The following is a 26,845-nucleotide window of genomic DNA, read 5'->3' as shown; positions in this document are numbered from 1 at the left end:
AATATCACTGCGCATGGCATCATGTTTAGTGTGGCTTAATCTTCGTCGGTGGCGTGGATAATTTGGTTTTTTTTTTCTTTCTTACCCTGTTATTACTATTTTTTTTTGCCAACATGAATGTCAACTCTTGCTCGAAAGCATGTTCAAGACTGCACACGCACAAGTACGCATTTTTATTGGGGATATTTTATACGCTCACTCTTTCGAACGTTGTGAAACCCAACCGAAGAATAACAGATTCGCAATATCGGATGTTCCTTCAGCTCGCTTGAACTTTGTCCGTTTCAGATAAGATCTGCTCAGACAAGTACCGCGTGCGCTCTATAACTGCACCTCCCTTGGTTTTACGCCTTCATCAACGCATCGACATGTTGAACCCTACGACTCGTGTGGCCTTGTTGCTGTGCCTACCTGCCGTACTGGGTGTGGATGTACACGTTGTGGTAACCCCTGTACCGGCCAGCTTCGAGATCAGACATGGTCCACCGAAAGAGCAGTCCGTCGCATGGGGGTCTTTCCACAATGGCATCAACCAGACAGGGTAAGGGCCGTTCTGTACCTCACGTTTCACCAACCAAGCACAGTGGCACAGGAAGTTGCCCGAATTCGAACGCAACATTCTGGTTACTTATGTTATCGGTACGGCGTAAGTAGCAAGTGAACCCCCCTCTAAGTGAACTCCCTCTAGTGAACTAAAATATATTTACATTTTGAATTGAAATTTTTACTAATGGCTATGGACAGTAATGTTCTGCGGTAGCTGTTGCGCTCAGCTCGTGGCCAACTCAGCACCTCGGAGATACCATGGTTTAGTTATGCGCCGAGCGCTAGAGCTTGCTGATGTCCATCGTCGTTCTCTGTCACTTGTCTTGTATCCCAGTGATGAATAAGGCACACATGCTCGCAGTCCCTCGGAAGAACCGCGTTCTGAGTGCGAAGGACAGTGGACAGCGGTCTACAACAGCAATGTGTTAGCCAGCACTCCACGACGAGCTGTGTGTCAAGCTGTACTATCATCGTTCCAAACTGCTCCTCACACCTTTCAAAGTAAAGGAAAGAAAGGAAATGGCCAGCGGAACGAAATCTTGTCGATGTGCCTCCAAAAAGACAACTGCACACGTGCGTTCCATTGGTTTCACGATGTAGATGTAGATGTAGCTGATCTGCACAGATCATTTCTGCGCTATCCGAGATGCCGGAAGCCGAAATCTCGACATACGGCACACCACATTTAACGTCACTCGCGGAAGACCTCGGTGTCTGAGCAGCTTTTGCCCTTCCACCAAGTTACAACCGACCTCGGCCGGCTTTGAACCCCCGATCGAAAAAAAGAAAGAAACAGTCGCATAACAGATTAAACAATATAGGAAGAATCTTGAGAATGGACTTGACGCGACCGAGGCTCCTGCTCTCGCAGTCTGTGACCGCCCGCACCCATCCGCTGGGCATGGATCTCGATAGTGGACGAATTTCTCTCCCTTAACTAACAGAGGAGCTGCTCCGCTCGCAAGCAACCCTGGATGGCCAGCAAAAGAAACGGGAGAAGCTCATGGCGAATTCTGGTGGTCATTTCATGGCAACACGGCCTAGCGCTCGGAGATTGCTAGGTTGGCGCCCGAGCTGGATCACGTGACCGTTGCCACCCGAATATAAGTGCCAGGAACCTAGCGGTTGATCACTTCGATCACGCTAGGGCCATCGCGGTCGCCCGTCTTCGGGTTCCGTCGCCTGCTAAACCACGTGAACTTCGACGTGCGGGCCAATGAGGCAACTCGCCACCGTTGCAGTGCGGATGTGACAATACCGGATATAGCTGGGCAACCCGTTGCTCGGTCGTTTGGAGACCGGGCGAAAAAAGTGCTAGATAGCGAATTGCGGGCGCTCGGAAAGCGCCACGCGAACCTGCGAGATTGCTTCGCTTTGACCAAGCGAACATGAGTACTCGGGATCTGGTAAAAAAGTTGCCCCGAAATGATCACACGAATTCGCCATCAGAACATTTTGTTGCGTACGTACGGCCCTTCTGGGTGCATGTAGAATTTAGCAGTGCTATCTGTATCACAGCGCAAACGTTGTGTATCATATCTTATCTGTGAGATCGTCTACCGCACCGCAAAGCCTTTGCTGTTCAGCGACACAGACGAGCATGTTTACTGCCTATGACGCGTTTGAGCAGCGATGTGAAGTATAAAAGTGCAATCAATCAATCAAATAGAGTTTATTGTTAATCAAACCAAATACGTACAGTGCATATACAGATGGAGGTCCTACAGTTCAGAACTATAGTTTCAGTACCTCTTATTATTAACCCAATTTGAATAGCAAGCAATAGAGGGAGCGTACCAAATGAGAATTTCAAGAATGTACCGGCGTATTAAAGAAAATCCGCTTGGAAAAAACACAGTAAGGCAGAAGATGAAAGATGACCAAAACAGTACTGATTTATTCAGTGGTAAAATGTTCAGTTGTGGATATGAAGGTCTAATGTCTTGGCTCTTTTTCAAGCGAAGCATGGTGCGAATGGCGGTGTTCTGTGTCGTCTGGAATGGGTGTAAGGATGTTTAGTATGTATTGCCGTATATGACGATACGATAATCGAGGCGGGATTGAATGAATGAGTTGTAGATGGGCAGGAGTGATTTGATTGGTAATATATCTCGTAGTCTATAGTGTGCCGATAACGGGTTAAATTGTTTCGCATCGATGATTGGTATGGTATGGTTGGAAGAGAACCAGTGGTGAACGAACAGATGGATATGGACTTCACATTGGGTGAATTCAGAGCCGCGGTGTGTCTGTCACGAGTACAATCGACGCCAGGTGGAGACAGAATCTCCTATCGAGCCATCCGAAACCTTAGCAACGGCTGTGTTTCCTGTGTGATCCATGTCTTCAATACATCATGGAGATGCGGTGAAGTGCCGCAGCCTTGGAAAGATGCCGTAGTAGTCCCGCTGTTAAAGCCTGGAAAGCATCCATCTGACCTGTCATCCTTTCGTCCAGTTAGCCTGACGAGTTGTCTTGGTAAAGTCTTGGAGCGAATGGTCTTGCATAGACTGGAGTGGTGGCTTGAGGGTCATCGTACCTTCCCCGAAGAGATGGCAGGCTTCCGTCGGAATCGTAGCTCCATAGACTCTGTTCTCGATCTCGTCACCACCGTCGAGCAAGCGAGGAGCCAGAAGAAAATAGTCATGGCAGTGTTCCTGAACGTCAAGAGAGCCTACGACACCGGCAGTCATGCCAACGTTCTGCATCTTTTGTTGCAAGCAGGCGTTCCCGACAGAATGTTCTTGTGGCTGGCTGATTTTTTGCGCCACAGAACACTCTCTGTTCGCACAAAAGAAGGAGTCACTTCGAAAGTTGTCTTGACTCAGGGCGTACCACGATGCAGCGTTTTAAGTCCTATCCTTTTCAACCTTGTAATGGCAGACCTAAAGTCCTGTATCGCCCCTAAAGTCAATATATCTATCTATGCTGATGACGTCTGCATTTGGACTGTTGGGAAATCGAGGCCTGCAATCCTACGCCGTCTTCAGCATTCCCTGGATAACATCTTGCGGTACCTAACGGAGGCAGGCATGGATATATCAACTGAGAAAGCAGCAGTCATGGCTTTTACTCGGAAGCATATGCATCGGTATCAGCTCTTCCTTGGCGATACGCCTCTTAGGCTGGTAGCACACCATAGATTCCTGGGTGTCATCCTAGACTCCAACTTGTCCTGGAAGAAACACATCGATCACCTGGACACAAAGGCACACCGGTGGATTTCCGTCATTCGCCACTTTGCTGGGCCGAAGTGGGGAATGAATGAGAAGTCTCTTCTGGCCATCCACAAAGCCCTAGTCCGAGGGACCCTGCTATATAGCCTACCAGTCTTGCACGGAATTTCACAGACGCAAGAACAACGACTGCGGTGTATTCTAGCACGGAGCTTAAGGGTATGTCTTGGCGTCCCGAGAGCCGCGGAAACGCGGATGGTGATAGCAGAAGCCCGCGAAATACCCATTGAAGTCTTACGGCAGAGGGAGACCATTCGCCATTACTTGCGCCTCAGAGCACACCACCGCCGCCATCCACTAATAGCAAAAGTTTGTCGCCGGAAGCAATGTAACGCATACAACTGTTTCATGGAAGTGAAACCTGAGGTTCCCCCGTTTTCTGCAAGATCAGTGGTGCCCACGACGCCTCCGTGGTCGCTTCCAGTACCATCGATCGCATTGTCAATTCCTGGTCTTAATGTCAAACGAAACCAAGTGCCTACATCAGTTCTGAAACAGCTTGCAGCGGATATGATGCACAATCGCTATTCTGACCACACTGCAGTTTTCACTGACGGATCCTCCAGTCATGAATGTTCATCGTCTGCATTTGTTATCCCAACTGACGGTGTGTCACATGGATACCGTCTCTCACACCGCACATCATCAACGTCGGCTGAGTTACATGCTATCCTGTTGTTTCTACGTAAGACGCCCTGTGACGATCCGCGGGCCTGGGTCATCTACTCAGATTCAAAGGCTGCTCTTCAATGTATAGCCAACATGGGAATACGTGGATCGCTCGCGCCAGTTGTCACTGATATCCTCCATCAGGTTCAGCGTCTAAGCGATCACGGTCATCATATATCCCTGCAGTGGGTCCCGGGTCACTGTGGTTCGAGCAGAAACGAAGAAGCCGACAGAGTGGCAACGGCTGCCCAACAGTCTCGGACTGTTGTACCAACGGTGTTATCAAGAGGAGACAGGGGATCACTTCTGAATGAGCTCATTCAGCCACTAGCTCGCCAGCAGTGGAGTCGGGACATCACTGACAGGTCTCTCATGTATTCGGTGGATCCCACTATGTCCTTCTCAGTTCCTGACCGTTTACCACGCTATTTTACGTCCCTCCTGCACAGGCTTCGTCTCAACGTTGCCTTCACTCCCCAATTCAAGTGCCGAATCGGATACTGTGACAGCTGCCTATGCTCCAAATGTGGCGTTGTAGCGAACACTGAGCACGTCCTAATAGAATGTAAGCTCTACGAAACGGAGAGGCGGCAACTCTGTGCTCAGCTGAGTGGTGCTAGCCGACAGACGTTCAACCTGGCTGCAATTCTTGGCCCATGTCAGAGCCATGTCCAACACTGTCGAGGACTTCTGATGTTCTTGGAGTTCCTCTTGGCTACCGGCTTGCTCCAGACGCTGTAGGGTCCTCCCCTGCATCTCAAGGACCATTGGCGCTTCTTTCATGTGCTTCTTCCTTTTTTTGCGACGTATAGCGTTGCGCAACCAGAGGACGGGAGTTCAAGAGTTGTACTTGCACATAACTTCATTTTCATATTTCACATCTCATGCTTCTCGTGTAATGGGGTAGGGTACTGCTCTCAAGCGGTGAATCACCCCAGGCCATAGTCATGATTTAGCTGATTTCACTTACGTTGTTGTTGTTGGTATGGTAAGGTGCGTCTTCAATTTCCATTCTACGTCCTCACGATGCTCACGATGCTGATAGGCAAGGCCGATCGGCATAGTGAGCCATAGGCAAAGCACACCGAGAAAGGATAGTCAAAGTGGATTGGCATAGTGAGGACGCACCTTAAAGGAGCACTCTGGTGACCAATAGGTGTTTCCCCCCCGTTTTTTCGTGTTCTCCAACGAATAAAATGTGTTCCTGCGAAAGAACCATGAGCGCAGGTGACCTACAGAGCGAGCGCGAGGGCTCTATCACCGCCACCTATATACAGAAGGCCTGCTTAATGTCTCCTCTCCCTCCTTCGCTACGTGGACACATATAGTCAGAATTCGTCTGCTACCACGATTCGCCGTTCTGCGAATTCAGGAACTCTCAAATGATCGCAGTTCACATCGCAAATTTGAGCCTGTAGACAAAAAGTGCAAAAAGTTTTGCAGAAAACACATCTTAAAACAAAAGGTAGGACCGTTTTGCACATTATTTTGTTTTCACATTTCGTTCGCGAGGATGTTCGCTATTCGCTGGCGACAGTGCTTAGCTGGGCATCCTGCTATTTCTGGCAATACAAACGAGGGAATAAATTATGCCAGACCGTTGTTATGTCCACAACTGCAATAGTAACAACACGTTCGGTCAAAAAGTTCGTCTTTTCATACCACGCGACAACGAACACAGGAAGCTGTGGCTCCGCGTCATTGGAAAAGAAGGTTGCGTACCACCACCCAATGCAAAGGTGCGAAAACATTGACCGCTAGATTAGTTAAATATTTAGTGGCACGAAGTTCGGTGATCAAACTCTAATAACTCTTTAAGCTTACTGCACATATAAACTACTAACGGCTGCACATAATCTAGCGCAGGGCAGTTTTACAACTACATTAAGTCCACACACACACACACACACACACACACACACACACACACACACACACACACACACACACACACACACACACATACATTGGATGATGATGGGGTGGGCGATTCACCGCCGCTGAGGCGGTACAGTGCCCTATTTCGCATTGGGGGAGGATGAAGGGATGATGATGGGGCTTTCAAAGAGCCGTCGCCAGACCGGTGGAGCACAAGTACTCCGCCAGAAGACGAAGGCCCTGCGTCTGGTGAGCAGCGTTCGACCACGGACCGAGGATCTTCGCTAGGTTGAACGGCCGCTTGTCAATGCGTTGCATAGAGAGTTCCATAAGGGCACGCTCGTGGTGGTAGTGCCCACAAGCCAGGATGACGTGGCTGAGGTCGCCGTGCACTCCACAAGTGGGGCAGAGGGAAGACGAGGTGGAGCCGAGACGGTGTTGAAAGGCAGGTGTAAAGGCAACGTTGAGCCTCATGCGGTGGAAGAGAGCAGTTAAGGGGCGCGGTAGTCGCGGAGGGAGGACGAGAGAAAGCGTGGGGTCTACTTCAGAGAGAAGGGAGTGAGCTATGTCGTGTTCCCACTGAGCCTGCATCTTGGGACCGGTGAGTGTCGAGAGGAGGTGTCTTCGGTCGCCCGACGACATCATTATCGGGGAAAAAGCTGCGTGCTGATGGGCGTTCAATGCGACTCTGTCTGCTTCTTCGTTGCCGCTGATACCGACATGTCCGGGGATCCACTGCAATACTACAGTGTGCCCTGCAATGGTCGCCTTCTTGTAAGCTTGCAGGATGTCAAAGACAACAGGACCGAGGAGTCCACGTATCCCCAAGTTAAGTCAATACTCACATACCTTTTGCATTCCATGTAGAGGTAAGGAGAGACCAGCCTTTGCAGCAAAGAAGCAGTCTAATGCACAGGGTAACCTTACTGCATAGGTCTTTCCACTCAGTACTCGTGGATTATTCATACAATAAAGTGTTTCTCTTTGGGAACCACCACCATGGTCACTACCAAGTGACATACAAAACAGGTATGTATAGTACCACTCTCGGTAAACTAGTCTTGACAGAAATAAGTCAGAGATTCAACACAGCTACTGACATCATTTATTATTTTTGCAACATAATATCACATTACAGCCATCCAAAATGCTTCAAATCGTAAAATGAAATCACAATACTCAAAATACAAACAACAACAACAACAAATAAGTTAATGATAATGAATGGGGAAATTCGCCACGTAAGGTGCGGCCCACTACCCCAAGGCACAATGGGGCAGGATGTGATGTGTCCTGATGATGAGGTGATGAACGATGCTAAATAGGGATAGTCAGTGGAGTCAGTAAGACATCAGAACGGTAGGCAAAACCACAGCACACAAAAACACACATACAACACACAGGTACGCAGGCAGATCATAGGGTAGAGAGGAGACCAGTGTCCCGGAGAAAAATCTTGAAATACTCAAGAACTTGACGATGGTCAGTCTGGTTAGACCAAGGGCCGAGAATGGTTGCCAATGTGAATGGTGCGGCCCTGATCGACTGCTGGCGACACTGTAGAGCTGCTCTTTGGGAGGTGTATAGATGACAGTCGAGGAGCACATGCTTGGTATCCGCCAAAACAGCACAGCGAGAGCAGAGCGTCGAGTCAGAGCGGCCGATCAGATGCTTGAAATGGGGGGTGAATGCAACCCCAAGACGAAGCCTGTGTATCAGCGACGCAAAATGGCGAGGCACACGACAAGGCATGGTGAAGCCAAAGTCAGGGTCCACTTCACACATCAGAACTCTTGATGGAACGTCTCGAGACCATTGCGCATGTGCGAGAGGCCTCACCACATCATTTAGGAATGTTCGCCTGTCGCCTTTGGGGAGGGTAATCCGCACGCTTGATCGGGAATGATACGCAGCTGCTGCAGCCTCGTCAGCCTCTTCATTGCCGCGGATGCCGCAGTGGGCAGGAACCCACTGGAAGTAGATAGAGTGCCCGCTGATCTCAAGACGGCTTAGTTCCTCCAGTATGTCCACCACCACAGGCGCAAGTGATCCACGAATACCCATGTTCGCTATACATTGGAGAGCTGCCTTGGAGTCGCAGTATATTACCCAGGTGCTGATAGCGGCCGATGGAATGTTCTTGAGGAAGAACAAAATGTCATGCAACTCTGCAGACGTAGATGAGGTGCGGTGCGAGAGACGGTATGCGTGGCACGACGACATAGTCGGGATTGTAAAGGCAGCAGTGGAGCCGTGTAAGTTGGTCGACCCATCTGTGAATACTGCAGTGTGCGAAGGGTAACGGCACTGCATCATGTCTAACGCAAGTTGTTTCAACACGGGTGCTGCAACGTGATCCCTCTTGCTCTTGAGCCCAGGAATGGTAGTGGAGATCGAAGGTATCGAAAAGACCCACGGAGGGGACCTGGGGATGACTGAGCTTCCAACAAAAGCCGGTAGCAAGGGCTTTACAGCAGCGATGCAGTGAGAAATGTTGCTCTGCCTCCGCCTTTTGAGCTTCGAAACCAGGGGGTGACGACGGTGTTCCGCGACGAGGCGCAGATAATGGCGCACAGTTTCTCTGAGACGTAAGACCTCTAAACCTTCAGTTAAGGTATGAAATATGCAGTGGTACCTTTTGCTGCCAATATCAACTACATGTCTCTTCTCTATCCTGCACCAAGAACGCATATTGTTTAATTGAAACATGTTAAAATGTTTTATTCGCTCAGCTATGCTCTTGTTCAAGCTAAGAATGGCTTTACCAGAGCCATCCTTTTCTCCCTGTATTTAACCACCAAAAGACAACATGAGTTGTTGAAGAATTTCGTGTAGAATTTCTTGTTAGTGGGAGTTATTTATTACTGATGAAGATTATTTTCATATTACGTGTAACAAGAATGTTAGTTGTACTTTAGTGCAGGAAATGCCGTCCTTAGGTTGAACACGACCTAAAGATTTGGAAGCTTTATGAGATACTGATAACCTGCTATTTGTAGTATTGCAACACGTAGATGATTTCACTTGCTTACGCACGTATGCCTGTGACAAGTAGCAAATAAAGATGTGCACACGAGCACATTTAATATAGCAGTGAAGGTACGAGTACGAATCAACATTCATTCAAAACCAAATGAAATAATTTCTCAATGCATTTGACATGTCTGTTACATGCAGTACAGTGTCAGATTACCAGAAATGTTGAATATTGTCGCAGAAATTCTAAAAACGAATAGCTTATGAATTGAGAAGGGTTCTAATAGCTACCATATTACTACTGCCCAGTGCATAGCTGGATAGCTACAAGATTCCAAAAGTGTGAAATTTCACAAAAGTATGTATTAATCGACAGATATGCGAGCTGCACTTTGACAAGAAGGACATTCTAACAGAGACGCAGTAGACTGGGAAATCGTCTGGGCAATTGGTCGAGGCTCCTTTGAAAAGATGCCGTCTTTCAAGTGATGCCTTGGCATGCCTTACATAGGAGGCAGCAGTTAGAGCACTGCACGGGACTTTGGGGTTCAAGAGAGACTCATCGCCGCTCTATTGCACATGCTCCGATGTTAGTTCCCCTTTCTCGAACTCTCACGCGAACGAAATATATGTCAGAACACTTAACCTAACCAACCCTCTTGCCGGACTCTGATAAAAACGATATATGTCAGAACACTTAACCTCACTGACCCTCATGCCGGACCCTCACGAGAACGAAATATGTCCCAACACCTAACCTAACTGATGCTCTTGCAGGACACTCAGCGCGCCCGTCATACCAAACGTCCCCAAATGTGAGTGAGTGCATGCGTGAAATCCAGACCATTACACGAAATAAGCATGATCACATGTAAAAAAGTGATAGTTCTCAGATGAAAATACCTGATATCCCATACCCAATGGGGAAAAAAAAGTAACGTGAAAATTCAGCTGTCCAGTCGCGTGAGATATGTTCGCGTACATGCCCGACTATGGCTGGCGTTGTCAAGCCCGTACCCGGCACGGACCCGGTGTCTGAAACCCGAGCCCGGCCAAGGCCCGCCCAAAAAACGCCAAGGCCGGCCCGCTCTCCATAGTCTCCAGTATTCCTGACACAGCTGCATACAATATTCGTGAGAAAGACACAAGAACAGATGGAGCCATTCCCCTCCATGTGTCCGAAGAGGGTGACAGAGCTCATCCTACATCCTACACTGAACTTGTGGCCATTATAGGAGAGGAAAGGTTTTCTCGCTTTTGGACTGTCATACATGCTGTGGCGTGCCACGCTCCCCTATCTTATCGGGTGAGCCACCACGAAAGCCGCCAGGGGGCCGCAATCACTGGGAGGGCGTGGCGTTAAGCTACATAAGAGGCCACATGCCTGTTCGGAGGCTCTGTTTGTTCCCCGCTGGGAATTGAAGCTGTTGCTAGCAAATAAACCTGGTATGTGGTCTGTTTGAATCTGTTGTGCTGCTTGTTCCTTCGCGCACGGAACGGACGGGCTGACGCCCCGAGGTTGTGGGAACTTAGGTTTCCACAATGCAGAAGACAGCATTATGTTTGTGCACATTCCTCGGCACCAAGTTGGGCCATGCATAACGCACTCCATCACAATCGGTACTGACCTCTCATTGGCAGTCTATTTGGGCAACGTTAACCTTGCTACACTCTGGACACAAGCACGCCTTACACCTTCACACCTTGCTCAACGCTGGAACTTTGCCATGCATCGTGTGTGATGTTGAAGTGCTGCGCAACATTCTTAACAGTGTTGAGGATATGGCACGGACAGCTCCTAGTGGAAGGCATGCAGGAAACATGCCGTTCTTGCTCTCACTGCATCACTCCTCGAAGAACTACTGAACGATGAGCAGCCTGCGGATGAATTCCAGAGTACATTACAATTCATACATGGACAAATCAAGTTATTTACGCAGAAGGTGCCAAGATATACGCCACAGTTTTCTATCTTTGCTAGCATTTTGAGAATAGTATCTCCACATGCATACAACTTCGCAATAAACTCTTCTGGTATTTTTTGCCACACCCATCTACAATAAGACGAGCATGTTCTAGCTGTCCACTTGACCCTATGCTTGAACAGGAAGATTCACAATTTTTGTAATACATCAAAGAAAGATTCAAATACATGGAAGATAGCGATAAAAATGTCACACTCATGATAGATGATATACTTAAAACATACGTTTCTATACAAGGCTCGATCCATCTCAGGTAGTGCTGCTTACTCAGACAGCCCTGCAAACACAGTACATACATTTATGCTGCAGAATCTTCTGTTACCTAACAAAGACGTGGTACATATATTACCCTCAAATAAAGTAGATGCACGGACACTACATAAATATGTTAGGAAGATTGTAGTGGCTCTTGAAGAGCTTGGGGTCCACGCGGTTGCCATCATTACAGACAACAATGGGATTAACCGCAAAATGATGGCACAGTTTACAGACCCACCATAGCTCCAAATTGTATAGCCGCACCCTACGGAGAGATCCAAACCATTGTTCTTTGTGGTTGACCCTGTCCATGTTTTCAAAAGCATTAGAAGTAATTGGCGTGGGCAGAGAAACATCGGACGATACTTCTTCTACTCCGACCTTGAGTGTGCCGATGGGGAACAGGATGCAGCTGTAAGGACAGCATCATTTCAAGCAGTGTGTGCACTGCATGCCCAAGATTGAGAGTCCATCATAAAGCTGGGGTACGGGCTTACACTGAGAGCTTTAAACCCACCAAACGTTGAAAAGCAAAATGTGAAACTTGCACTGCGGATTTTCAGCACGCATGTCACAGAAGCTCCCGCATCTACGGAGGCATACACCATGCCCCTCGCACGGCTGATTTCATCAGCATTGTTCTTCAGTGATGGGACATTGTTAATGCCAAGACGCCACAAAAAGGACGAAGGACACGAAACCCTCTCCATCAACTAATAACATCAATGGAGAATGTGCAAGTACTGTTTTAGAACCAAATGATAGACTGGTTAGATAAATGGGATGCACTGGCATCGGACACTGGCAGGCTCACAAGGGAAACGCACACAGCGCTGCGTCATACATGCCACGCCCTCAGAGGTGTCTCGATACTGCCTAGAGGAACTTCAAATACATCTTTCTAGGCAAGTTTCAAACCGATAGCTTCGAAGACAGGTTTGATAGAGTGCTCTCAGGGTGTGCATACCATGTGTCAGTATGACAGATATATGAAGCAGAAAAAGAAAGAAAGAAAAGAAAACGAAGACTACAGAAAATGCTGCCTTTATGCTCCATCAGTGAAGAACTCACAACGCTGAAATGCACCCCAACAGATTACAAGGCATGCAGGCTCTTCGACATCAATGTCACCGAGCACGGGTACCACCAGTCACATTGCAGGGAGGCACATATGTGGCAGGCTAACTAATTACAGGCTAAATAATGGCAGGCGTCTTTAACTAACGTTGCTAAGAAAGAAATGAGTGAAAAACTGAACGGGTCAAAACTTTGTGAAGTGTTAGCGACTCTTGATCTCAGTTCAAAGTTATCCAGCGTTGGTGCAACCAGGCCATAGTAAACTATTTTGTTAAGCACTAGTATACATCCGTCCCAGTTGTATCACAACTTGTAGTGAACGGCAAGAAAATACACGAACGGAAATGTTTTCTGTCACAAGTGAACTACACAGCTCGACCACAAGAGATACGTACCTCAAAGTCATAATCACTTTCCGGCCGCAGGGTTAGCGGGCATTCTTTTTGTCGAAATATCACGCAATCGCCCAACACAATACATATATACAAGAAAATGCAACACACAAACACAATAAACGACATATAAACAATATTTTTAAATAATAAACTGCAATACAAAGGGAATACAACTGTAATACAAAAACAACAGCACATTTCCTAACCGTAACCGCCAAAATCATTCCGAACAAAGAAAACTTCCGGCGGCTACTAGCTGCCGGTACGGTCGATGGTGGCTCGTTCCCATGACTACGGCCGTGGAAAGCATGATGTGATTGGCTGACTCTTAACTGTCACGTTTGTCTACGTCAGGCCAATGAACGGGTAGGCTTTCTGCATCTAGGTGGTGTTGGCTCTGTTCCGCACACCTTTGAAAAATCCTCCTCGTGAAAAGAGCGCATCGCAAAACGACAGGACGTCGTGACGTATGCTACTACCCTAACGTGACCAGTGACGTACGGCGACACAGCTCAAGCATATATAAAAGAGGCGCGTGAGCTGCGAAGAAAAAACGAAGAAACAGGGCACGGAGCGTTCTCCACGTCACCAGAGCATCGTGTCGGTCGTCCGCGGCTTCTGTCTCCGACCGTTGTTGGTAGATTCGATTGCACTGCTGAGCGAAAATATTTTACATGGTGACTCCTGGTGAACAGCTTGACAGACAGAGGAAGATTTCGATCGATGTTAAATGTAACCTCATTGCTCCTGTAAAGCGCCACCTTCAATTTTTCTTTCCGTACGTACGGAAGATTTTGGTTGGCTGCAGAATGAAAGGGGGTTAGTATGACAAAATCAAGATAACAAGAAAATAGAGAGTTTTAGTATACCGTACGCTATCGCCTTTGCGTACGTAGGTGGTAGCGTTGGTGATTCTGCGCAGTGCGCGAAGCTCTCTTTCTGTTATGGGCGTGCGCACAACCACCAGCGCTATCCTTTACGTACGCAAAGGCGATAGCGTACGATGTACTAAAACTCCCTAATGAGAGAGCGCTATACGAGCCCGCCTCCTACCTCGGAGGGATCCGTAGTTATCGTCGTGCGGTTTATCTTTGAATGACACAGCAGCGCGTTCGTCACCGCTGTTCTGCACAGACACCGTCTGGCAAGGACGTTCTGAGCGATTGGAAGCCCCTTGCACAAAAGCAATTCTGTAGTTTCACCTGGACAGTGCAAACAGACTGAAGAGCAAATTGTTGCAAACAATGGTGTGTGACTGCAGCTCCGGCTAAGAGTAATCCGAGTGAACCGAGCTCTCTCCAGAGTGGTGTCTGTGTAGGGCGTCGGCGACGAACGGGCTGCTGTGTCATTCCAAGATAGGTAACCTCACGGCGATAACTGCGGTTTCCTCCGAACGAGGAGGCGGGCCCGTAGCCCTCTCTCATTTTCTTGTTATTACGATTTTGTCATACTGACCGTCTCTCATACCGTTGCCAACCAAAACCATCCGTACGTACGGAAAGAAAAATTGGACTTGGGACTTGAAGTGCCTTTACGAGGGCTACAACAATCCGCAGAAGACCACGCACGGACAACCATCATCTTCATGCTGCTCTGCGAACCCACCGGAATGGGGCGCACAATTGAAACCACCCACCTTCCTTGCTCTTTTCTTGAGTTTCTTTCATAATTAGAGATGTGATCTTAGACACTAACAGGTAGTGCTCTTTATCGCGTAAAACGCTGTATGCCACCAGCGTTCAGAATAATATCGTTTGATCTTCCGTTTGGAAGGAAACATGATGCATAAAACGGTGTCGACCTCCTTTTTTAGCTAGTCGGGAGACAGAGCGATATCACACGAGATTCTGATTGGAAATCAGCCTGCTATGCGGTCAAGAGCGCCCCCTATTAGTGCCTAAAAATCCGCCCAATAAAAAAGAATAGAGCGCCATAAGAACGACAGCCCACAAGGAAATGACGAACTGGAAAATATAAATCGCATAATTGCCAGTATTATCCATACAGATGATGAAACGTCGCCAAAAACGACAGCTACCCTATTGATGTCGTCTGCTCCATGGAGCACGAAAGGTTGCACGGACGCCGGAGGCGGTGTAGCATTCTGGTGGTTCATTACCGCTGCAGTTTTTCCTATCGAATGGTCGAGTGTAGTGCAAAGGCTGCACCCCCGCTGAATAGAATGCGGGAACTTGCACTGTTTCCACTAGTACATATGATTTGTATTTTGTTTGACATCGCTCATCGTTCCATAATATCGTCGTCGGTGTTACACATCGATAAATTGTACGAACTTGAACATTGGATTCAGTGGACCAATCCCAGCATGCACGTGGCACTTGTACATAGCGGACCCCCTCAGGAACATCCTAGATCCGCCCCTGGGCCGTAGCTGTATCAGCTCTCACCAACTCCGCATAGAGCCCATAGTATAGGTAAATTCACACAACACTGGGAACACGGCCAATGAGAATGCAGCGATTGCTCCCTCAATCCTCTAATCAGAAGTCTTTCCGTCCGGCTCACAGCCCGACCGGTTCTGGCTGTTGCTGACCTCTGCTTTCCATACTGGCTTGTACCGGCTACCCCTGACCTCTAAGTCTACTAGCTTTCATGCACGCCGGTAAGTTATTCCGTGATTCCCAAACAACTGTGAAAAATGTCGTAATGAACAGAAATTTATTTGAGTCAATATACTGACACAATCGGCAGGTTGACGCATTTACATGCACTGAGCGTACTGAGTCCATTGCGTAGCGCTTCCTAGCACACTGGAACAAAGTTCAAATTGCAAAACACGCATATCGACACAGCTTATTCCCAGCAACTGTCACATACTTGCGCACAATCTCTTGATCATCATGTCCTTGCCTGCTACACGTCAAACATAAAATGCTGCTGTTTCATGAATCCTATTTTCTTGTTACCGCTATGCAGATCTGACGGCGCTCGAACATGTTCATCGAGCCAGAAATCACGACAACACTTCAGTTTGAAATCCGATTGGCTGTTCGTAGACCGATGCTTGTGTCGAGAAACAGTACATACGATCAAAGACACAACAATACACGGATAAGACGGCGAACGGCGAACGCAGTTGTCTCCCAACGAAAGACACCGCCGTCTCGGCGTCCACCGGTCACATTTCAAATGAAATGAAACCGCCGAGAGAGTACGCAGCACGCAGGCGAGGAAGCGCGAAGTGCCATTTTCAAATTCCGACAACCAATCCGGACACGCTTGTGGCGACCGACCAATAGAGAGGCACGGATTGTTCCGTGCGCAGTAGCACTCATTTTGATACATTACAACATACAGAGCTGCAAGTACGGAGACGCGTACAGGTACAGTGCCCGGTAGCGATGGGCGACACTATCGAAACATTCGATACTATCGATAGTTTTTGACTATCGATTGTTGAACTATCGATGAACCGGAATTTCGATAGTATCGCGATAGTTTTTCGGACTATCGATAGGGTCGTGACTGCACTTCACCGAGCTTCACGTCGCTTGAGCCAAGCCAATCCAGCACACCACACAGTTTGAGTTTTATTTATTTGCCAATTCACTCCGAAATATTCACTTCGAATATAACATTTTAGCTTCTTTCTTTGAAAAGGAAGCTTTCTGCAAACTTTGCGTTTCGCTGCTGCAAACTACCAATAGTTCACTAAAAATTTTAATTTTAGCATGTTTCTTTTGAAGACGATATCTTCTGAATTCGCGTTTCGCTCCTGCAAACCATCAATTGCTTACCTAATCCGAAATTAAATTTAAGCTGTGCTCCTGCGAACTACCAACAGCTTCTTCGCTCCGAATTTAAAATTTCAGCAGGTTTCTTTTGAAAACGAAACTTTCTGAATTCGCGTTTCGCTCCTGCAAAGTATCCATAGTTTATCCACTCCGACTTTACAATTTCAGCATGTGTCTTTTGAAAGTGAAACCTTCTGAATTCGCGATTCGCTCCTGCAAACTATCAATAGTTCGCTCACGGCGAATTTAAAATGTTAGCATGTTTCTTCTCAAAACGAAACCTTCTGAATTTGCTTTTCGCTCCTGCAGGCTATCAATAGTCAAATTTAAAATTCGAGCAGGTTTCTTTTGAAAACGAAACTTTCTGGATTCGCGTTTTACTCCTGCAAACTCACAATACTTTGTTCACTACGAATTGAAAAATTTACTAACGTTTCTTTTAAGAACGAAACCGTCTGAATTTGCGTTTCGCTGATGCAGACTATCGACAGTTTAGTCACTCGCAGTTTAAAAGTTGAACATATTTCCATCGGAAACAAAACCTCCTGAATTCTCGTTTTTCGCATGCAGTTCGACTACCGTGTTTCGCTCTTGATTGGTTGTTATCTCTCGAGGGGAAAAAAGGAAAAAAAAAAAAAGAAAAGGAAAGAAAGAACGAAATATGATCATGGGAAATAAATGACGAAGTTCATGAAATATGAAATATCGGAGTATTATACATGTACAATATGCTATAAAGTGGGCATTTCTGAGCAGGAACCAGTGGTCGTTAATTGTCACAAACCCGTATTACCATGACGGTAGCATAAACTAATGATAGTTTGACAGCGTATGCGACAGCTCTGATTAATGTTAACCATACGCGTAGTGCACAACAACCCACGACATCTCTTTCTCTGCTTTTTTGGTTTAAGCAGAACAGAGGTTCCCGTCTGTTTTTCGGCACAGTTCCTCTGTTTTATGTAATCAGTTTTTTCATGCTAACGGTCCGAAACTATTTAAAAAATATCAATACTGTGCAACTATAAATAAAGGTACAGTCGACCCCCGTTTATCCGAACGGTGCCGTTCCCGGCGAAATCGTCCGGATACCGGGGCATCCGGATAAATGAAACGACCGAATAGAAACGTCCTACAGAGCAAGATTTAATTAAAACACAGAAATCTCGTCAATATCAGCTGTTACGTAGTAGTGTAGGCACTCGATTCCTGCAAACTTTAGCTAATTGCATAGAGTTGAGCCAATCATACGTCAGTTTATGGCGCATTATGATCTTTGTCGTCAATGCGCCATTAAACTCCAATCATCATCATCATCATCATAGAGTTGAGCCACGCTGTTGCGCTTGTTGTCGAAGAATGTCAGTGCGGACGCAAAGTGTCGATGTCGGAGCCTTGTTTCTCACTGGCGTCATCGGCACCGTCTTGCTGCACATCATCGGAGGCAACAGCAGCAATCACACCGTCATCAGTCATAGCTGCACACGCGTCATCATCCTTGTCAACGTCAACGTAGTAAGAAACCACAGCATCATCTACGGCAGTCGCAGTGAGCCTCTGCATCAGGGATCGCAGGTCAGCTAGGGGAATGTCTTCATCGGCCAACGGGGGCCCTCGGGTTGGAGTTTTCCCCTCTAGAACCGGACAGTTGCTCGAGATATTTCCAAATGACTCGTCTGGTCAATGTGACCCAACGCACACAAATAGAAAAGGGGGTCATCGTGCACAGTTGTCTCCCCTACGGAGGAATGTAGGTCCCTGACGTGTGACGGGAATATCCTCAACACAGCGAAAAGGGTGACGAAGCGGGGGCCAGCGTCTCCTCTTACTCATGGTAGTCCGGATAACTGAAGCTGGATTACAAGAATTTTCGACTTTCGTTCCCTGGAATTCTTGTCCGAGTCCGGAAGCTGAAGTCCGGATAAACGAGAACAAAATACATGGAGGAAAGTCCGTTCCCGTGCCTTTTGTCCGGATACCGCGGGATCCGGATAAATGAAGTCCGGATAAACGGGGGTCGACTGTATTTGATTAGATTGATATACAACTTGGAGCAGTGAATTCTGGGGTCGATGTGGGCTCTCATAATATCGCAACCGTTTCAACTGTTTAGGATATCCACGTAGCCGACATTTAAGAAAAAGGGACCATCACAAGGAGCGTCGCAAAGGGCAATACACAGAAGAGTAAATTTACTTTGTGTGAGCAAATTTAGTCCTTTTGGGGACTGCACCACCGATTAGTCCATTTCTCGACTAAATGCATGAGGCTAAATGAATGTCACAAAGTGGGTACTGTATTTCACGCTTTGTACTCACAGTCCTAATGTACATAATCCATGAATTGAATGGACGAAAATACTTCGAATAAAACCATGAACTGTGATATATCAAGTAGGCATGCATAGGACACAATTTGCCAAGGAAGAACAACTATTTCTTACTCTGTGGGTAAAAAATTGCGTAATTATATAGCCCTGTTCCATATATAATTGAACATAGAAGTAAAATGAGAGCGAGCATATATGCAGGGTGCGTTAAGTAAGACTGACCAGAATTTTGTTAAATTCGCGATTGATTTTTCTTTCGCAAAAGTCGTCGAATACATCTATTCCTGATGAGGCCTACTCAAAGGTGGTGGCGTATCAGTAATTAGCGCAGCCGTTAATTCACTTTCACAATTAATCTTTATAATTATAATAGACTGAGAATTTGCAAAGTTGTAGAGCACAAGCCTGAGGAGTCTAGCACGCAAGAATCAAAACAACAGCGCTTTTCTCTGCTCTAGTAACAAATATGCGAAAATGGAAAATATTCGAGCGCTGCGCGGGTTTTGCGGTCACTTTCTCCTCTCCCAATCGCGGTGTCACCCTTTGCCAACTGACATCAGGCTGTTCCACAAAGTATGGAACACCCCGCTTTGTCCCCAGGGGTGAGTGTGAGGGGGAATAGACTTATCCCTGTTTACAAACAAATGACGTCAGATGGTGCAACAGCGCCACCAACTTGTTAGAGCGGAACTGTTATATAAAAAAAAAATCAATAAGTCACAAGAAAGCCACGTTTAAATGTGGCTTCTGGTATTGTAAGATTTTTTAAAATTCTTTACATATTATTAGTTGTATGGCATTGTTCTGCTCCATTCTACCGGTAGCCCTATCTTTTCGGTAGCCCTTTCTAAGGATGCCTACCGGGCTCTTCCGTCTTCAGGAGTCTGAAGGGCAGGAGTTTCTCTCGGAGTGCACGTGGTGTCTCTATACAAAGCTAGCACGAACTAAGTCGTAATAACAAATCACATTCCGCACAGGATTACGACATTGACTTTCAGACGATGCAACTTTTGGGATGAAGCCTTCTTTTCTTTCCGCGGTGGACTGGGAACGCAAATGAAGACACGAAAGCCACCAAATACGTGACCTCATTTGTGTGTACCCCTAATACAAAGAAGCCACCTGACCTTCGTGAAGGAATATGGCTTTGTGAGACGGCGGTCTTCTCCGCCCGCGCTGTTTCGGTTTCACTTTGTCTACCAACGTCATGATTACGTCACGGTGACGTTTCTTCGGTAGAGGTCTATAGTGATGCAGTTTCTAAGCCTACACACTACAGAGCGGATTTTGAGGCACTAAACAACGTGTTTTAGGCGCATAAAAAGGCCACAAAAAGGCACAAATTTTCTCGGAATAGGCACGATCAACTCCTGAAGTCATTCTTGGAATAGCCAGTGCAAAGATTCCACAGAGCGAGACATAGGAAGAAAAATAGTATGGGGATTTTGGCGTCCACAATACCGCTCTGATCGCCCCCCCCCCCCCGATTTATTTTAGGGAACGTCACCGCCAGAGCTGTAAAGTGACTAATTACAAGTAATTGAGCTACTGTGACTAATTACATTTGTGTAACTAGTTACTGTAACCAATTACTATTTGTGTAAATAATTACTGTACCAAACTACTTTCTATAACATGTATCTGTAACTGTAAAATAAATTACTTTTTTTCGAGTAACTTGCACTCTGAGGGAAGTTACATCTTCAATCGAATGTCCATGCGAGTGTTAGGTCCTGGGGTGAAACGTTACAGAGTGATTCTAATGAGAACACAAAAGACATCCTGCTATTGAGAACAAATATATCAGCACTATCAGCATGACTACCAAGCGAGTGACTATGTGGATTGTTTCAGAGGTTTATGTGTACTGTTGATACACTGTGTTCCAAAGTTTTACATGTGGTCACCTTCAATATCAGTAACCGGAAGTAATTGATAAGTAGCTGAATGGCATTTCACGAGTAACTGTAATTGTAGCTGTAACCGAGGTACATTTCAGTCTAAGTAAGTTTTCCTATAACTTAGTTACTTTTAATTACACTTCGCGCGTTCTTAATCATGTTCTATTTTCACTAACTATGATGATTAATTATGGAAGTTAATTAACGGCTGCACTAATTACTGATACACCACCACCTTTGAGTAGGCCCCATCTGGAATAGGTATATTCAACGACTTTTCCGAAAGAAAAGCAAACCGCGAATTTAATAAAAATTCTGGTCAGTCTTATGTGACGCGCCCTCTATATCCATATACAGGGTGTTTCATCTAAAGTGATAAAATATTCTAACTGGCAACGTACTCGCCGGAGGATTGTGGGCAATTGCCTTCTGGAAACTTTTGCCTCCGTTTAAGAGCCTTTGGACAATTTTTAATTGAGGGAATTTTTTTTTTCTAATAGACCTTTGAAAGCCTCTCCCTGTTTGTAAAGAAATGACGTCATAGTGTTCGACAGCGCCACCAATTTGGTAGAGTTGAACTACGCTCGAAGCTTGAGGCGAACAAGGTCGCGCCCGAAAGTCTTGAGGGGATTACGATGGTCCCTGAAAGGGGCGCGACGTTCGGTCCTACTTTTCTTCCAGTAGGAGGCAGCGAAAAAGTGCTCATTCGTGGAACCCAGCCCTCCCCTTCCCATTTGTTTCGGTTTCAGTCTGTCTACCAACGTCATGATGACGGTTCTCGGGTAGAGGTCTATTGCCAAGCCATCCTCACTTTTTTTACACAAATACGAAGTCCTCCACAGATAACCGCAGACTGAACAAAAACAATGCGCAGTATAGCAACAAAAATAGTCGAAAAGTATTAGTATAAGTGCTGCTTTAGCCCCGCCTGCTTGATTGTCACAAAAAAGAAAAAGAAAGCGCGCGAAAGGGGACACTATACACTGCTGGCCAACCGTGCTGTTTCTGATTACTTCATTGTCGAAGCTCCAGACAGCTGTCTGTGAATAACCATACTTCTGCAAAGACTGCCTCGGCAAGGCAATAGTCACAGAGGGACAGACTTCTGTGCTCTTGGACACTTTGACTTTGATAAACCGGTGCTCGGTCACATATTAAGTTGACTGTAACGTTGGGTTGCTTGGGATTACAAGTAACGAATACGACCCCCTGTAGAAAATGCCCTGTTTTGACTACACCCATGACAACATGTAGAGGTTGACTGCTTATACTTGCGGCTATTGTTTGTCCATATTAAAGTAAAAACGATTGCTTGTCACAGTCATCGTCGCTCGGTGCGGCCAGAGGAGGAAGTGTCACCGCCTTTTTTGTTTCGCTGATTTTAGCATTTTGACCTTGGTTCCGCGGACAGCACTTTTATCGGAAGTAGCTTCCCAGATAAATTCCCTTTTTTGTTTGTGACTGGCAAATGTGAATGAAACAGGGACCTATCTCATGAGTTCTTTGTGATAAGACAACCAGCATCAAGGTCAAAGCGGGGGAAAGAAAGCTAAAACAAGAGGCGCGGACACTTCCTCCTCTCGCCGTACCTTTCGCGCGCGCTTTTTTGCGACAATCAAGCACGCGGAGCTAAAGCAACACTTTTACTATTTTTTAAAACTATTTTTGTTGCTATTGGTCGCGAGACCCTCACTATGGGCGCCACTCTGCCGCCTCTTGCTGGGGATCCTCGTTTCGGTTTCGTTTTGTTACTTACAGTCAAAACTGTCATATTGGAATGAAAATGCGACTTAATTGGAACACATATGTCGTCTTCGTCATGCAATCAACGCTGGACAGCCTCTTACACGTGCAATGGCTTGGTACGCAATGCAATGTGCGAATACTGCCCGGGCATATCCCCACGACACGGTTCGTTCAGCGAACACCAGTGGGCGACTCCCGAACATCTCGGCGCCAATACTGCGCGTAGTTTTTGTTGGGTCTGTGGTTACCCGTGGAGGGCTTCATATTTCTGAAGAAAAGAGTGAGGTTGGCTTGGCAATTTTCAAAGTTTGATTAAAAAATAAATTTTCTTCAATTAAAAATTATCCAAGCCTTCCTAAATGGCGGCAAAAGTTTCCAGAAGGTAAATGCCGAAAGCCCCACAATCCTCCGGCGAGTATATCGCCAGTTAGATTTTTTTATCAGTTTAGGTGAAACACCCTGCATGTACCATATAGCATTACTGCTCAATAGAGCACTGTTCCATATCGCATCATCTCAAAATAAAGTTGTTGTTCCATAAAAGTCACAAAGAGCACATATTACGTATAGATTGTTCCATTCAGAGGATCATGCGAAGTTTCTTAACTATGTGAAGTCTTGGGGAGTAAATTTCAGGGCAAGGGGACTACAATGGGGAGTAATTGCAATGTAGGGAGCTAGAACCCGCAATTACTCCCCAGTTTACTCCTTTTTTTTGTTAGTGTTCGTTTCGCAAGAAGGTGAAAAGTACATACCTCACCTGACGTCTCAAAGCTATTTTTTGCCCGCAAAATGTGGGGCCAGCGGCCGTTATATTCATGGATGTTTCGCTACGTTCTGCAATAGAATTCCAATAGTGCGAAAATGAATTATCTGACTCAAGCCCATTCAGATTTTCCCTATGCCACCACAAAATACTTGCCCTATAGTAGAACGTAAACAGTGGGATATTTAGAGACGCGAGCAACCTTGGAGTTTTGCTCTCACTGGTAAATTTCTCCTACGGATAACAGGAAAATGATGATAATGCTTAACTTGTATCTTTTGTACTAGTGCTGTCTGAAAGCATCTTGTGTTTTTGCTCCTCATTGGAGATTTGCTGCTCGTGGTGTTAATTCAGGAATCCGAGGCACATATGCGCACTGACAGTGTGCTATCCCCTATAAGATTACAGAAATAATTTGGTAAGGAAGGCTATGAATCTTATGCACATCACGTTAGAGTTTTCTAGAAATCGTTTACTGGGGTCGGGAACAGATGGCACGTAGGTTACCTTTATTCATGGTTTCCCTTTGTTAACGTTTACTATTTTTATAACCTACTCCTTCGATTGATTTTACGGGCACAGAGCTCCGCAAGCTCGTTATGGCCCAGCTTAAAGGGGCACTAAAATGCAAGAACAAGTTCACTCCTAATTACGTCACACGCTATGTTAATTTCGTACTTGTTATCACAATTCAAAACTTTGATTTCGTTACGAAGCTACAACCAAAATTATACTGAACTCTTTCTTGCGTCGGCGCTAAGCAGTGAACGACCTTTCAGCTCGTGCATCAGTGCCTTTAAAGGGACTATGAAACGATTTTTTTCTTCGTTTCGTTCGAAAGAAGACATTTTTCTGAGTCTAGAACCGAAATTTTACTTTCGTCGCGCGAGCGGATTTCTCGGGAGCGAATTTAAACGGAGCGGCGAAGGGAGGACAGCTGGCGCCACGCCGTGGCGTGCTGCCGAGCGGAGACACAACGGGTAACTTGACGCGACCACGGCCGGCTCAGCAACACGTCATCGTGACGTGTTGCCGAGCCGAGGAATCCCGCCAGGAGCATGCGCCGTAGGATCCCGCGTATGCGTTCATCGGGAGTGGAAATCTCCATTACAGCAGCTTTCGCGCGATCGGCAGATTTCGGCAGTGTCGGCAGCCACAGCGCGAGCTCGCGGCATTACTTGCCATTGTGCAACACCGGTGACGTAACGGGGAACCGAAGTGCGGTCCGTACAGTTACACCATCGGCAGGGAAATATGCGCGGGAGAGGAGGAATACGGAAGAGACATTTCCAGCGCGCGCTCCTCGCAGAGTGGAGCGATTTCGTCCGGAAAAATTTGTGGCCTATTAGTTTCTCTGCGGGAAGAACAGTTTCCATCGAAAAAAGTATGGGGGTTCGGGAAATTTCATAGTCCCTTAATGCATGCTGCGCGTGCACGCGCGTGCCACGCCATGGAGCAGTCCCGGTGAAAAACAAAAACAAAAACATAGTGCGCGTTGCGAAGCGGACTGGCGTCGCTGTCCGAAGGACGTGAAGATAAATGCTGTCAGTGGAACATCCACGAGAACTGTTGTGGGCTACAATTCAGTGAATCGGCATTGAAACATTCAGCAGTGCGCATCATGCCGCGCATATACGGAACACTACGATCGGACCCGTTCCAAATCCACGATAGGTACGCGCGCGCTTCTCGTGCTGTCTCATTGGATGCCGCCAATCTTTGCCTCCTGGTGATCCCATTCGTTGCCGCCAAACACAACTCTGTTTTCATTCCGTTTTTCTTCGAAACGGTAGCGTTGTATGAACTGATTTTGTTTGAATTATGCTAATTGAAGTACGGTGTTTCATTTGAGAGCAAGTTTTTCTTGCATTTTAGTGCCCCTTTAAAAGCACCTGAGAATGGCGTGAAAAACAAAAAAAAAAAGAAGAAAAAGAAGGAAGAAAAGAGGAAAACAGCACGATTGGAGCCAACCATCATTTAGAATGACATCGTTCAGTCTCCCGAATTCTTGATTGATTGATCGATACGTATGCATTTCTGCGACAATTCCGCGGCCGTTTTCGGGTAGATGTGGGCACAGCTTCCTGTGAAATCCAGCCTAAGAAGTTCTAACCCCCTCTTCCTCAGAGTGCCAGCCATGACTATATATATACCAGCTAGGCCAGCAACTGCAGTGTCAAAAGCACCACCTTTGTGATTACTCACGAACACACTAATAATAATTGGGTGTTTACGTCGCGAGCCAGCTGAGATCATGAGCGACGCCACAGCGGTCGGTCTGTGGATTGCTTTTGCCCACCTGAGGATGGTGGGCACCTTTTTTTCACCTTGCGATGAAAGCTCATCAGACGGCACCCCGTCGTCCCTCGCGGAAGACGGCGTGTCTAAGCAACTTGTACCCTGCCACCAAGTCCTCGGCCGGGTTCGAACCCGCGATCAGAAGGCGAACACGCTAACGACTCAGCCACCGAGGCCGGTACTCACGAACACAAAAAGTGTTACAAAAATGCATATGCCGTTTTCAACAAAGTGGAACTGAGCAATATCATTGCAAGTGATCACTGTCTCGGAACATATTAAGAACGTAGCCTACGTAGCCTTCTACACTCTCTTAATTCACAGGTCAGGTGGTCTTTGCCATTGGTTGGTTCTTGAGCAGCGCATACCACGGTGTAAGAAAGAGAGAGCTGTCCGTACGGCGCCTCTCCGTCGGTCGAATTAGTGCTGGCGCTTCTGTATTGTGCTAATAGATGGCTCTGAGCGGAAGGGGCATATGCGCTGCTCGTGGCAGGGGGGTCGGCTTCGATCAAAAAAGCGTGAACACAAGAGAGCTGCCATCCGTTGGTCATGGAAGGCGTTGCCTTCCGTTGGCTCCTTCATTCCGCTAAACTGACGTGCTCGTTTTCTTAAATTCATCACTTGCTATCTAAATTCGGCGTACCATGTGGGTATCTCATATGTATTTGTTAAACAACTAAGCATTGCATATTTTCCCACAACATCACTTGCTTGTGTGCTGTCCTTCGTTCGTCACTTTATTATGGGCGTTACGGTCGCTATGAGCTAACGAGTGGCGGGAAATTCAAAAAGGCGGGCGGGAAATTTAAAAATATGGGCACGTGACACATTGCGCGTGACGTATCCCACGCCCTTCACGTATCACGCGAAGAGCGCAGTGCACGTGTTTTATCACGTGCCCTTCTCGACGAGTGCCCCGCCTCTCGTTAGCTCCTAACGCGTGCAAGTGCCCTCAGAGCATGGAATGACGGGTGGTTTCGTTTTTGCCATTTCCGGTTCCCGTTGGTTCGCAGAGCAGCATGAAGATGAC

The 26,845-nt window shown here is 46.7% G+C and overlaps 1 protein-coding gene across 1 annotated transcript in view; it reads left to right on the top strand.

The window, feature by feature from the left end:
• The first annotated feature begins 295 nt into the window (after positions 1 to 295).
• The window catches only part of LOC135396530 (putative phospholipase B-like 2), an 80,682-nt gene continuing 54,132 nt past the window's right edge, over positions 296 to 26,845 (top strand). Inside the window, exon 1 of the mRNA XM_064627559.1 lies at positions 296 to 541. Within this exon, the coding sequence (XP_064483629.1) occupies positions 369 to 541 (173 nt within the window). The 5' untranslated portion in view covers positions 296 to 368. The remainder of the gene's footprint in view (positions 542 to 26,845) is intronic.

Source organism: Ornithodoros turicata, chromosome 6 (genome assembly GCF_037126465.1).
Source record: "Ornithodoros turicata isolate Travis chromosome 6, ASM3712646v1, whole genome shotgun sequence".
Taxonomy (NCBI): Eukaryota; Metazoa; Arthropoda; class Arachnida; order Ixodida; family Argasidae; genus Ornithodoros; species Ornithodoros turicata.
The sequence above is the reverse complement of the archived record's forward strand: the minus strand, read 5'-3'. Positions and strand labels throughout refer to the sequence as shown.